This window comes from Natrix helvetica (assembly GCF_964273705.1).
Source record: "Natrix helvetica genome assembly, chromosome: 4".
NCBI classification, from domain to species: Eukaryota; Metazoa; Chordata; class Lepidosauria; order Squamata; family Natricidae; genus Natrix; species Natrix helvetica.
Window position 1 is genome coordinate 60123533 of NC_138550.1, and position 14864 is coordinate 60138396.

Here is a 14864-nt window from a genome sequence, read left to right on the forward strand (position 1 = left end):
GTATAAATAGTCACAAAGTTAAGCAACTGTACAGTATATAATTACTTCAGTAGAGACAATTGTTAGATACTTGCTCTAACTTCAGTTGTTTTCACCAAGGTCCTCTGTTCTGGCGGGAACAGAGGTTTAATCCTATTGGTCGAAGGGTCTGCCAGCTCCCTATAAAAGGGCTGCTGTCAGACTCAACCTTTGCTGGATTGTTCTCATTTGTTGTACTAAATAAAGAGCTGTTGCTACCGTTAAGCCAGTGTGTGCCTATCCATTCCCAATCTAACACTGGTGACAAAGGTGGGATTGGAAGGCAACTAGGCGAACCGAAAGAGCGTAGCAATCCAGCAAGTACATCCAGCCCAGAGCTCAGCGCAGCTTCGAGCAGCCATTTTTGAGCGACAAACTCAAAATGCCCTCTGAACACAAAATGGCCATGCACGCCCCACCGACTCCGTATAACCCAGTCACCGAGCACTGGGACTCATACATGCTATGGTTTGACTGCTTCCTTGAGGCAAAAGACCTCATGGGCCTTTCTGAAGGCCGCAAGAAGAACATGTTCCTCGGATACTGTGGCCGGGAAGTGTTCGAGATGGCGAAAGACCTCTCTGAGCCGACCCTGCTACAATCAGTCACCTGGTCCATGCTTCAGCAGACGCTGAGGACCCACTATGTGCCCAAGCTGTCCAAGCACATTCGCCGACAGGAGTTTAACGTCAGAAACCAGAAGGAGGGTGAGTCAATTAACAAGTATGTTGCAGCGCTCCGCAAGGCCGCAGCATACTGCGAATTCCGAGACCTGGATGAGCTGATTCTGGACCACATAATTTGCGGCGTGCAGGACATTAACCTGCAGAGGAGGCTACTCACTAAATCTAACCTCACTCTGCAGATCGCACTGGACAAGGCCAGGACGTCCGAATCAGCCGTCAAATCTACTGAGACTCTGCAGCGCCAAATCGCTCCACAAGATGTCCGAAAGAGTACATGCGTACATCGCGAGGCTGCAGAGCCCGAGAGCTCAGAAGGCGAGGAAGATGACAGCTGCCACATGAGCAGTAGCTGTGCCCAGCCAGTGCGCAAATTCAAACTGCGTCTCCCACTTTGTGCTAGCTGTGGAGGAGACCATGCTAGATCGGCTTGCCATTTCTGCAACGCAACCTGCCAGCGCTGTGAGTGAAAGAGGCACATCACCAAGGTGTGCCAGAGCGAATTCCCTGCCACTACCTGGCAGTCTAGAAGCACACCAAACCACCAACAGAGACCCAGCCAAGGGGCCTGGCAGAAGCCACCACGGTGCTCAGAGGGCGACAATAGAGTCACCTACCATACGTCAATCGGCCAAGTCCGCACCAGGTAGCCAAAAAAGCTGAAGTTCACAGTCCTCATCGAGAACTCTCCATGTGAGATGGAGATCAACCCCGGGTCATCACTGACCATCATGCTGTGGTCTACCCTAAAGCAGACTATCCCTAGCCCAGTGATGGCGAACCTTTTTTGGCTCACGTGCCACGAGGGAGGGAGCGTGGGGGGGTCGTGGATTGTTCTCACTTGTTGTACTTAATGAAGAGCTGTTGTTACTGTTAAGCCTGTGTGTGCCTATCCATTACCCAATCTAAGAACAATTGCTAATCACACAGAATAAATGAAGGCCAAACTCAATTTGACATTTAACATTCACATTTCAAAAACTGGAAGGGGAATGATTAATCTTCTTTTCTCATCTGTAGCAATCTTAATGGCACTCTTCTACTAATAATTTACATTAATAATGGGAGGATTTTTAAAAATCTAGTAAATAAATAAACACAAACATATATTTGACAACACCTTTAGTTTGGACATGAAGAGGCCACTGATGAATAGATATGATTATAAACTTAGTAAACATAGATATAAGATAAGGTTTGCTAAATACTTGGGTCAGGGTTTAGACCCATATATGTTATTATAGTGAAATTAACTTTGTCCCATGTTTCCAATTCTAAGGGCAGCATTGGAAGCAACAAACATTGCTAAGAAAAAAATACACTGGGAAACATCAAATAAAAGCAAATGTAAATCAAATATTTAAAGCAAGAGAATAAATAGTTTCAATGCCTTTCTTTAACTGCTTACTACATTTTGTAACAACTATAATATTGGTATTTAAAGACTGCCGATAAATGTCACCAAGGCTACTAATAAAAATCTTGATAACTGTTTATCTGCCTCTGATAAGTCCCTATTGAACATCAAATGTGAGTGGTTTTTTTTACAATGTGATTGTACAGGTTAAAAAAACAAATACTGGTATTAATAGCTTATATATGTGGGAAAATACAACTATATATACAAATATATTGCAGGTAGTCCTTGCTTAGCAGCCACTATTGGGACTGATAAAGTGGTCACTAAACAACATAGTTGCTAAGCGGAAAATTACATCACCATGATTCCCTTCCATTGTGCTTGTCACAAATGAAAATGCATGCTATTTGAAGTACACAAATAGCAATAACATGACTGAGGAGCTCTGTGATGGTCATAAATGGGGAGATTGGTTGCAATGATATATTAGCACCATTGTAACTTCAAATGATAGATGGCCAAGATAGTTATTCAACAAGGACTATCTATAGTAAAATATATTATTAAAGCTGACGGGTTCTTCACGTCTGGGTTAGTATCCTATGAATCTCATAAACTAAACTATAATCATATGCTTTCTGCAAATGTCAAGTTCCTTCCAGAGAGTATTTTCTTACTTTAACTAAGCTTGGTATGAAATGAACATAAATAAGATTCCAGTTGTAAACATTTAACTCTCCACTTTAAGCCTATTTACTTAAGCCTTGGATACAGGTTTTGCTGGAGTACATCCAATATTTATCACATTGGCTCTTGAAATCATGCCAGAATCTCCCAAGCAAAAATATTTCTTTTCCTATGCTATGGACAGAAGGAAAACCTGCTCCTAAAACTATCCTGAAAACCATCAATCAGTATCTCTGATACTACTGGGCAACTAACAGACAAAAGTAAATGTGCTCAGACACATCAATACTTCCTGAAATAAAAATAATTATCTTGCTCCTTAATCATTTTGCCTTTAATAAAGAAAAAGGCAGGAAGCACTTTTATTTCTCACTGTCACTAGCAAATCTGAGTAGCCACTTGCCTTGACAACAGGATGTCTTAGAATATAGCAATAGGGGTAATTTGGAAAATCAGTCCTCTTCATCAAATGAGAATGACTATCAATAGTAATTATCAGCACAGATGAAAGTTTGTGTATCTGAGATTGATTGAGAGAGATGAATTCAATGTTCTTTTTGATGTTTCCAATCTCTAGTGCACAGAAATGATCACAGCATCTTGACCATTATTAAAATTGGATATGACTGAACTCAGAACCTTCTTCACTAGCATTAATCAAAAAGTACCTTCATTAAAATCTTCTCTACCTGAGACAAGGACTTGTTCTTAGGTTATTATGTGCAGAGAGAGAACTAAGAGCATGTTGTTAAGAAATAGATGAGAAGAATTCTTCAGCAGTAATAAAAATGAAAATTTCTTTTATCTTTCTTTCAAAAATGTTACTCCTTAAAGTTGCAACATTGAGTTGTGCTAACCATGCTCCTAAGAAGAATGCAGGCTCAAAACTATTGTCTAGCTCAGCGATGGCGAACCTTTTTTGGCTCGCGTGCCACGAGGGGGGGAGCGTGGGGGGGGGTCATGTGCGGGTGTGCCGCACCCATAATGCAATGCGTGACACCCCGCAATGCGCATGGGTGCACAATGCGCTCCCTCCCATTTTTACATGCTTTTTCGCCCTCCCCAGGCTTCAGAGGCTTTATAGGAGCCTGGGGAGGGCGAAAAGAGCCTCCCCCGCCCCCCGGAGGCTTCAGGGACCGTCCGGAGGCTTCCCTGAAGCCTTTGGAACGCTTAAAACGACCTGCAGAGCAAACCGGAAGTGACTTCCAGTTTGCTCGGAGGGTCACGTCCGTACTGTCCCTGAAGCCTTCGGAAAGCTTAAAACAACCCTCCGAGCAAACTGGAAGTGACTTCCGGTTTGCTCAGAGGGTTGTTTTAAGCGCTCCGAAGGCGTCAGGGAAGCATCCGGACGTTCCCTGAAGCCTCGGGAGGGCCTCGGGGTGGGGTGAGGATGGGGGAGGCTCTTTTTGCCCTCCCCAGGCTCCTATAAAGCCTCTGGAGCCTGGGGAGGGCGAAAAATGGCTTTTAAAAAGGTGAACTCAGCTGGCCAGCGCGCGCATGCACACTGGCCAGCTGACAGGGCAGCGCCTCATGTGCCCTGACAAATGGCTCCGCGTGCCACCTGTGGCACGCGTGCCATAAGTTCACCATCACTGGTCTAGCTTGATTTGTCATAGACTGGGTAAACGGTATCAAGCTGAGTGGGATGTGTTTAAGAAACCTAGAATCCCAGCATATCTCATTGTATTCATGCAAAATTTATACTCAGGTAATGAAGCTACCCTTTGGACAGAGAATGGTGAAGCAGACTGCAGGTTGACAAAAGAGTGAGACAAAGCTGTATACTCCCCTTGCTTAGTCAGCATATACTGTATGATGAATATGTATTAAGGGAAACTGAATTGGAAGAAGATGAGTAGGCTTTAAAATTGAAGGAAAAAACATTAATAACTTGAACAAGTATTGACAAGTTTGGTGTTGGAGAAGTTTAGTGTTGGAGAAGACTTCTGGAAATAGCCAAGAAACAAATGGATTAATGGCCAACTTAGTCCAGAGTTTCACTAGATGCACAAATGACCACATCCTTTGGAAATATTGTGCAAAGATCTAGCTCTTAGAAAAGGCAGAAGGAAAGAAAAAGAGAACAAACAGCAAGGTGGATGGACTTGGTTACAGTGATGATGGGTGCTGGAAGACCTCAAGCCCAACAAGGTTATGACAGAACATTATGGGGAAAAAACCTATCGATGTGGTCACTAAGAGTTAACACTGATTTGATGGCACATAATCAATTTAGGAAAATGCCATTTTTCAATATAAATTGATGTGTGATTGGTTTTCAGTTTTATCAAAGATATTGCAGCTTTACTCTCTGTTCTTACACAACACATTGTTCTATCTACACCAGTGTTGGGAAAAGTTCAATTTTTCAAAAAAAAAAAAAAAGAAGATAAAATTTACTCTTTAATAGTCACTTAAAAATAAATTTTCTGAGTATACCTTTCTAAACTACTGTTGGCTATTTATTTAGTGCTAAGAGCATATATTTTTTTAAAAAATAATAATTTTCTTTAAATATATACAATGGCAAAATAAAAATTATTGAACTTTTTTGGTGGGAGGGACTTAACTTTATTGGATTTCTAGACCGCCCCTCTCTCAAAAGAGACTCGGGGCGGTGTACAGTCATATTAAAATAGTTGGACAGTAAATATACATGTTATAAGTATACAATAAATAAATTAAACATAGGACTGGAGGAGGTAGTAGAAGTTCCCTGTACAATTTAGTTAAGTTAGATTAAAAATTTTTTAAAAATTTAAAAAAGTTAAAAACATTAACCTTAAAAGCTATCCCAAATAAAATATCCGCCAGGAGGTAAGAGTAGAACTATAAGCGGGCCAGGCCGGCTAGTTGGAACAGGTGAGTCTTAAGTTTTTGTCGGAAGGAGCGGAAGTCGGTAGTAGTAATATCGGGGGGAGGTCATTCCAGAGGGTTGGGCCCATCACAGAGAAGGCTCTACTCCTAGGCGCCGCCCGTTGGCATTGCTTAGTGGACGGCACCTGGAGGAGTCCCTCCCTGTGTGAGCGAATTGGTAGCAGGGATGTATGTGGTAGAATGCGATCCCGCAGGTAACTAGGCCCTGTGCCATGGAGCGCTTTGAAGATGGTGATCAACACCTTGAAATGCACCCGAAAAACCACAGGCAGCCAGTGCAGCTCGCGCAGGAAAGGTGTTATGTGGGAGTACCTAGTACTCCCCATGATGGCCCGTGCAGCCGCATTCTGAACTAGCTGTAGTCTTCGGGTACATCTCAAGGGGAGCCCCATGTAGAGAGCATTGCAGTAGTCCAGACGAGACGTCACCAGCGCATGAGTGACTGTGCGTAAGGCATCCCGGTCCAATAGGGGGCGCAATTGGCGCACCAGGCGAACCTGGTGGAACGCCCCCCTTGCCACGGCTGCCACATGGTCATCCATCGACAGCCGGGCATCTAGGAGGACGCCCAAATTGCGCGCCCGTTCCACAGGGGGCAGTTGTTCGCCCCCTATGGCCAGTGATGGAATCAACTGGTTGAACTGAGGCACCGGTAACCACAGCCACTCAGTCTTGGAGGGGTTAAGCTTGAGTCTGTTGTCCCCCATCCAGACCCGAACGGCTTCCAAACACCGGGACATCATTTCAACAGCCTCGTTGGGGTGGTTTGGGGTGGAAATGTACAGCTGAGTGTCATCAGCATACAGATGGTATCCAACCCCAAAACCACGGATGATCTCACCCAGCGGCTTCACATATGTGTTGAACGGTGCCCCCAACTCCCATCCCCTCCAGCCGGCGCAATAGGATACCATGGTCGATGGTATCAAAAGCCGCTGATAGATCTAATAGGACCAGGATAGAGGAACAACCCCTATCCCTGGCCCTCCAGAGATCATCGACCAACGCGACCAAGGTCTCCGTGCTGTGACCGGGTCGGAAACCGGACTGGCGCGGGTCTAGATAACCGGTTTCTTCCAGGTGTCGCGGAAACTGCTGTGCCACCACATTTTCTACAACCTTCGCTAAAAAGGGAAGGTTGGAGACAGGACGATAATTAGCTAGTTCCATCGGGCCAGGGAAGGCCTCTTGAGTAAGGGCCTCACCACCGCCTCTTTCAAGGCGGCCGGTAGGGACCCCTCACCCAATGAGGCGTTCACTAGGCCCAGGAGCCAGCCTCGTGTCACCTCCCAGGATGCCAGTACCAGCCAGGAGGGGCACGGGTCCAATAAACATGTGTTGGGTCGCAGCCGTCCACGCAACCTGTCCAAATCCTCGGGGGCAACAGAATCAAACTCCTCCCAGAATGGTCTCTCAAGACTCGCTGCTGACGACTCCTCTGGTCCACTGAAGGGGGCCCATCCACTCTGGATCTGAGCGATTTTATCCTGCAGATATTCTCCAAACTCCTCTGTTCTGCCCTGTAAAGGCGCTTCCCGCGGCCTCTGTAATAAGAGGGAGCGGGTTACCTGAAACAGGCCAGCAAGGCGGTTATCGGTGGATGCAATAAGAGCGGCGCAATGTCTACGTTTGGCCGCTCTTAATGCCACAAGGTAAGTCCGTGAATAGGCTCTTACCTGTGTTCGATCAGATTCGGAGCGCGAGGACCTCCACCTGCTCTCTAGGCGTCTCCTATGGCATTTCATCACCCTCAGGTCCTCGGTGAACCAAGGAGCCAGGGTGGTTCGTTGCCGTAGGAGAGGCCGCAAAGGCGCAACCCGGTCCAAGGCCCTGGCAGCCGCCCTATTCCAGGCGGTCACTAGGTCCTCCGACCGAGAGCGGGTCAGGTCTACAGGAAGTGGCCCAAGCTCCGTCTGGAATCTATCCGGTTCCATCAGGCACCTGGGGCGGTACCAGCTTGGACAGTCTGGTTCCGCCTCCCCGCGGTGGGGGGTAGCGCCAGGGAAGTCGAGCCGGAGAGATGAGTGATCTGACCATGACAGGGGGGTAATAACTACATCCCCTATTCCCAGATCACTCGTCCACTGTTCAGATACAAAAACAAGGTCCAGCGTGTGACCACCCTCGTGTGTGGGGCCCTGAATTAATTGGGTCAGGTCCATGGCTGTCATGGAAGCCATGAACTCCTGAGCCACCTCAGACGCTTCCCCCATCGACGGCAGGTTGAAATCCCCCATAACCATAAGTTTGGGGGTCTCAACTGCCATTTCTGAGATCAGCTCGAGGAGCTCGGGCAGGGCTGCTGATGCATAGCGAGGAGCCAAGTATACTATCAGCAGACCCCACTGCCTCCCTGGGCCCCATTTCACACCAAGGGACTCACACCCGGATATCTGAGGTACAGTGAACTCTCTTGGCTCCAGATCCTCCCGTATAACTACCGCCACCCCACCACCCTTACCCAGGGCCCGGGGCTGATGGAATGCACGGAAACCCGGTGGGCACATCTCCACGAGGGGTAAGCCACCCTCATGGCCCAACCAGGTCTCCGTTATCCCTGCAAGATCCAGCTCCCCCTCTGAGATCAACTCATTAATGAGGGGGGCCTTGTTGGTCACGGACCTTGCATTGCAAAGCATCAGCCTCAGGCCCTGGCTCTGTAGTTCCTGGCCACCTAGGCTGCGGGGGTTGGTACAGACGACCGGGCGTGTCCAACAGCCACGGTCTCCCAACCGACTACGAGATCTTCTTCTGCCCTCGCACCCACCCCTCCCTACGACCGTTGTAATAGGGCAACCCTCTGTTGAAGTGTCATTCTCCCTCCCCCCCTACTACACTCACTTTCCTCCTGGACTCACCTGTTCGCCTGGCACTGGTCCCTCTCCTGGCCTGATTAACCCACCCACCCCACCCTGGAGCCCCCTAAAAAGGATAAAAAACATTTCATTAAAAACCCCCTAAGTTTGCGCTTCCTCCACCTCTCTGGGTTCACAAACCCGTCATCAAGGTGGGCCCCGGAGGGGGCAAAGGGCCATGCCTGCAAGAGGGGGGACTCCCGCAGCAGGAGCAAGTCCGACCTCGAGTACGTAATGGTAAAAAGCTATGACAAAGTCAGGGTGCTGTTGATGTTAAAATCAGTAAGCCAGGATCTAATGGGAGGAAAGCAATGTCCACGATCACAACTAAGTGGGAAGATCTTATGTTGGTCAGGTGATCGGTTGGAAGATGGATAATAAATAAATAGATGGAGGCCTGGGTGCGGTCCATTGTGGGCGGAAGAGGGCAGATAGTTTGTAGTAGCTAGTTGTTATAAAATAGCAGATGGCGAGGGTGAGAGGGTGAGAGGTAGTAGGAGTAGCCCGGCAGGTGAAACACCATAAGTCATAAATAGCAGGAAGTCAACAGGATACCAGATGTTAAACGGGCAGATTATAGTCATCAGGGGCACCTGGGCACAAGCCATGGCAGGTAGTTTGCAAAAGGACAATAGATCTTAGTCTGCCAGGTGGGGGGGGGCAATAAATCTTAGTCTGCCAGGTGGGGGGGGCTCCTGCCTGTCTCCAGGACAAGCCCTGCTCTGCCCCTAGTGCCACTAGTGCCACAGTTCTTCCTCTTTCTGCCTGGCTCCAGCACACAGCACAGCTTCCAGCAGCTAGTCCTGGCCTCAACCTGCCTTCCCTCCTGGTCCGGACGCCATTCCAGCCGACTTACGGCCCTCTCGAAGGCCTTCCGTCGGCATCCTGCGTCACGGGCCTCCCTCCATCCTCGCGCTGCCCTCCGGTGGCCGCCGCCATAATCGGTCTCCAATTCCAACTGCAATCCCCATGTCAGCCAGTGCTTTCTTAATCTCCCTCTGGCTATTCGCCACCCTGACGGACCAAATTAGGTCTCAAAGAAAACCAGGGTGGTCGTTGAGGCTCAATCCTGGCCCAAAAGGTGGAAAAAGGGCCGGCAGCAACCCCTCCTTTGTCAAGGAGCTCCGGAACATTTTCGGAGCTCAGAAGTCAGCCGCCATTCCCCGGAAGCTCCTCCTCCTCTAAATATGACTAAACTCTAAATATGAAGTGGGAAGGAAGGAAGGAAGTCTATATCATGAGTATATCTCACTGGTCTTTTTCCAGAGTTAAAAATGAAATAACAAATAATACTATATTGATCCTACATCTAAAATGGGGCATTCCACCTTAAATGTTTAGTGGAAAAACAGTCCTTGCTTTTTTTAAAAAAAATCTAGTAATAACTATAATTCTACTTAAAAAGTGCTGAAATAAGGCCCTAATTGTTTTTGTAAAATACTGTCTCCAACATAGTATAGACATAGCCTGTTCTTTCTTAGATCAGATCATATAATCCTTAATTGTTGGAAAGCAAACATTGTAAATAAAATATTAATAAAAATAAACATTTGAAGTTATTTTTGTCCTGCTTCCTATAGTAACATCCTACATGGGTGCATTCAGCTCTGATTTACTGCAAGAAAATTAAATCATTTCTTCTGCTGGCAGTTGTACAAATCCCAAGTGTGCTCAAGACAACAAAGGACATTGCAATTTGTTCACATTTGTTCTGCCATGAATCTGGTTTTGTTTCACTACATTTTACCTGACTTATCCTCTGAACTTGCATTCCTCTGACTGCACATGTCTATTAAGTGCTTAAGAAAAATAATATAGATTGGACATTCTTTAAGAGTTGCTTTCTGGCCATACTCAAAAGCTAATGGACAAATTCAGTTATTACCTGTTTGAAAGATGGTTGTGATTATTATTATTATCATTATTATTATTATTATTATTATTATTATTATTATTTATTATTATTCAGAAGCCAAACTACTATTACTACTGTTCATGACTAGTGTAGTAGTATAGTATAGTAGGAATATTTATTACTATCAGTTATGACTGGATTTCATTATTGTTAGAGAGACCAACTTTTAAAATTAAAATATCACTATGTCTCTGTTTCCCAAAGCTTTACTGTTTCCCAGACCTTTACTGAGACATTGAATTGTAGGATGGTTTTCCATATTCACTGATTGTGGCAATGTTCCAAAGCAGCATGGTAGCTTGGGGGTATAGATGCTTACTTCCCACTCAGAATGTTGAGAGTTCAATCCTAGGTAATAACATATATTTCTCTCTCAGGGCATAAAGAGAAAATATTAGCTGCGAACTCCACAACTTCAGACTCTGTTCAGTCACCCTAATTTTAAACAACTTAAGGGATTAAATGGTTATAAAAGGAAACTGATTGTGGCAATTGTTCAGAAAGCACTATTATGGTTCTATCATGCTATTAAAATAGAAAGTTGACAGTAATGTTTGTGATCTGAAGGGCTTATGGAAAATGATTAAAATTAAAAGGTGAAAGTGGATTAGTTAACTAAAAAGAATTTACACCTCAACACAATTCAGTTTCAATGTTTTATCATTTTTTGGAGGTTAAAACATGTTAGTAAGTTGAATTACTTTTAAAATTAAATTGTAAATACTTTTAAAAAACTGTTTAATTATTGGGTTACCCAATTAATAAATAAGTCTAAGATGGACTCTCTTTAAAAATAGTGTATTAAAGATGGTAAAAAGTGCAATTCTATGAACTTTAACTCAGAGGCAATTTCTATCAAGTTCATGAGGATATACCCCTACAATGCACAGCAGTTTCCCCCCGTCTGGCCCTCTAGATGCACTGCAATTCAATTTCAGAATTTCCAGTTGGTACAACTTTTGAAACTGAAGTTCAAGACATCTAGATTGGAGCACTGCATAGCAATTGTCAGATCCCTAAAAATGATACTGTCATTCAATTGGGAGAAGGGGGGGTGTCTTGGATTTGATTTATTAGCAGTGCCTGTGACAACTGATATTTTACAGCTAGTTTCCTGGCGCCAAAACACCCTGATCTCCTAATCTTTTAGGGAATGTTTATGATGGCTATGTGGGATAGTTCACTTTAATGTCTAACGGAAGATAGCCACGGGAATGTATGTTTATCCGGTTCTCAGGGCAGCTGGTAAAGGAACCACCTTCACACTTGTGTATTGGCTAAAATCTGCATTCTGACTAATGGGAGGGGTCTCTACTGCTTTAATTCTAATTGCCTTGCCTAAGGGGATTCAGGCATTGCTTTGGACTTATTTGTTTTCACTTTGGCTTAATAAAAGCTTCCTTTTGAAATACTTCCTTTCAAGAGTCTTCACTTTCTTAAGTTAGAAGGAGAGGCAATCCTTACATACTTTTCCTTTCATTGCTCTTTTAATAGTTTGCTCTCATTTCAATATTGCCATTGCTGAATTTAGTAAAACTTTATAATAAATAACTAAAAAACAAATAAAATAGAAATTCATTTCACTAATTTGAACAGTTCTTCAATAAAAACTTTCGGAGCACTGCAACAGAAAACAAATATTTAAATAACCCATGAGGTCTGAGTGGCACATGAGTTTTTCTTTGTTGCACCTATCATGTTTGAATATTTTTGAAAATATTATATATGAGCAGAGACAAGCAGAGAACAGAAGTCTTAATGCCTATACCTGCAATGAAAGACAAAGGTCTGACATTTCTGTGATTCTAGAATCTGTGATTCTACTGAATGTTTCATGCATTTGATATGGTCAAAGGAACAACTCCAGAGGAGCATAGGATGTATTAAATGAATTTGTAGAAAGAGATCTGGTAATGAAATACATGTTAACAAACATGTTTTGTAAAATATTCTATCTCAAACTGCAAGAATATGTCTTATGTATGCTATTCTTAAATAAGCTCTATAGCTTTCCTGGAAAAAAATGTACCAAGCCAATATATTATATTTAAGATATGTAAGAGTCCAAGAGTCCAAGGTAAAAGATAAATAAAATCAAACAGCCCAGTAGGCAATTCACACTTTGTAGCCTCTCATTCTGAAAGAACTTTGGCAATAATCCCCCCCCCCCTTTTCTGGCAACATTCCTGCAGTTTTCTGGCAAGGTTTCAGAAACCGTTTGCCCTTGCTTCCACCCTAGGGTTGAAAGAGGGTGCCTGACCTATGTCACCCTAGCTGGCTTTGTGCCCAAAGTGGGCACAAAGAGCTCTCGCACTCAGTTAACCACTACACCAAACTGCCTCTGTCAGCAATCCAGCAGAAGAAAATACTGTCCCTGCGATCTCCTACTGAAATCTATCCTCCGTTGTCATCCTGACCAGAAGTTAATGCAAAACAAAAGCAAAACAACTTAACACGTAACGAAACAACAAGAGCGAGCGAAGTTCCCAATCAGGCGAGCCTCCAAGTTCGCAGGTCTGCTCGCCTGAGACCCTCGTCCAACTTGACGGAGAAGTTTGTCGCCTGTTGAGACGGGGAGCGAGAGGGAGTCAGCAGAAGGTGCCGCGGAAACTCACTGACCTGAGATGCCTCCCCCAACCACGATCACGTCGCAGCTCATAGCTGCGCTCTCGGCGGGGGCGACTGCCGTGTCTTCCATGCCTCTGGGCTAACTTTGCAGTCAGTTTTGGGTGTCCGACGGCAAAGGTGCTACTTTCTCACTGGCCGGCTGGGCGCTACAGCAGCCTATTTCCCAGCTGGGTCTCCTGCTGAGGCGCCCCGCCTTGCCCCGCCAATCACCTCCGTTAGAGTCGAAAAGGGCGGGTTGCGTGCAGTCGAGAGCCGAGAGGAGAAGAAAGCGATGATGTCCAGATTCATCGTGTCGAGAGACGGCCCTGCTCGCATTGGGCAGGTGATGGCAGTGGGCAGGTCGCCTGGGAGAACAGAATGCGTGGGAATTTATTGTTCCGTCTTGAATCTTCCGAGGTCACCTCCGCCGAGTATCTTGATGAAATGGGTCAAGGCATTGGGAATCGCTGGATGGCTGCAAAAACAAGACAAATCCCAGGATAATTCAGCAACGAACTATTAACTTTATGTGGAAGCTAAATTTTGGTCCCAGATTTTTTATGTTTATGGTTTTAATAGGTAATATGCACTATGTTATTATTGGTGTTGTTTGAATTATTGATTGGGAGTCATCCAAAGTTCAGTATAAGACAGGCAGCTTTATAAAGGTTTTAAATAAAATAATAAAATAACTGGTTATTATTATGATCATAATGACCACTTCATGAGGCAGCTTCTTCTGGGCACATTTTGGTGTGTCAGCTCCTACTGAGGAATGCCTGAAACCCGATTGAAGTGGGACTCAAAGAATCAGGGGGAAATTCAGCTTTGAAGTGGGAAATTTTTCATTTGCTTAAACTAAAACTAAAAATATTAATAAATTTTAACCAGCTAATCAGAGGGGTTTTAAAAAAATATTTTTAGTAGAGAAAAGGAGGGTAATTAAAGAGTTGTTTTCATTTATTTAAGAATTGACTTCAGTCAAAACTACATAGTATTTGAAAGCAGCTAGGGCATCAATTGCTGATAGTGTTTCTTCCAACACTATCTAAGATCATGATCTTGAAAACTGCTCATGATCAAAGTCTGCTTGGAAAAGTGCAGTCAATAGATCTTTCAGCCCAAGAAATAACAGTTTTATATATGGAGTTTTCTTAGGTATACTGTAGTTCTGGATTATACTGCCTGGTGCCAAGCAAAAGTAAATTACTTGAAGCATTTTGTTCTTTGAGTTACTGTCTTGATTGTACTACGTTGGTTCCATCAATGTACTTGATTTGATCTTAATGTTATATATATTTAATAACTTTTGTAACCAAGAAGGGGAAGTCAGATGCAAGTTGTACCATTGTAGGATATTCTTAGATTAATGAAAGTACATTGGCTATAGGGCTCATAATAGTTCTATAAAGGACATTAAATCATCAAACAGATATTTTCTTTTAAGACCTTTTCTTTAATGCAATTTATGTCTGTGTGCACAGTTCTAATTGTTCATTTCACCCCTTGTTCTTAGAAAGTTTTCACTATCCTTCATTGCTGCTCCTTTTCTACCAAAGAAATCAAGGTTTTACTAAAGGTTTATGAGGTTTATTGAACTTATACGCTAAACAACACTTACAGTATGTATTTGATTTTTCTCTGTATAACTAGAATGATTATAGGAGCAATCAATACTTATTTATTTTATTTATTTATTTATTTCGATTTATCAGTCACCCCCTCTCCGCAAAGGGACTCGGGGCGACGTACAATTAAATCAAAATACAAGTGTGGCATGGAGGAGGTAACACCAATATTTAACAGTCAAATACAAATGGAAGCCACTAGGTTCAAATAAATAACAATAAATTAAAACAATT

At 44.0% G+C, this 14864-nt stretch overlaps 1 protein-coding gene across 2 annotated transcripts in view; it reads right to left on the reverse strand.

Moving 5' to 3' along the window:
* LOC309391181 (amine oxidase [flavin-containing] A-like) overlaps positions 1-13568 on the reverse strand; it is a 55007-nt gene extending 41439 nt beyond the window's left edge. Inside the window, exon 1 of one of the 2 annotated variants that reach the window (XM_081951365.1) lies at positions 13015-13568. In XM_081951365.1, the coding sequence (XP_081807491.1) occupies positions 13015-13093 (79 nt within the window). In that variant the 5' untranslated portion in view covers positions 13094-13568. Of the gene's footprint in view, positions 1-12856; positions 12994-13014 lie in introns of those variants that run through there. The other variant, XM_081951366.1, reaches the window with a different exon arrangement.
* Between the last annotated feature and the right edge of the window lie 1296 nt (positions 13569-14864).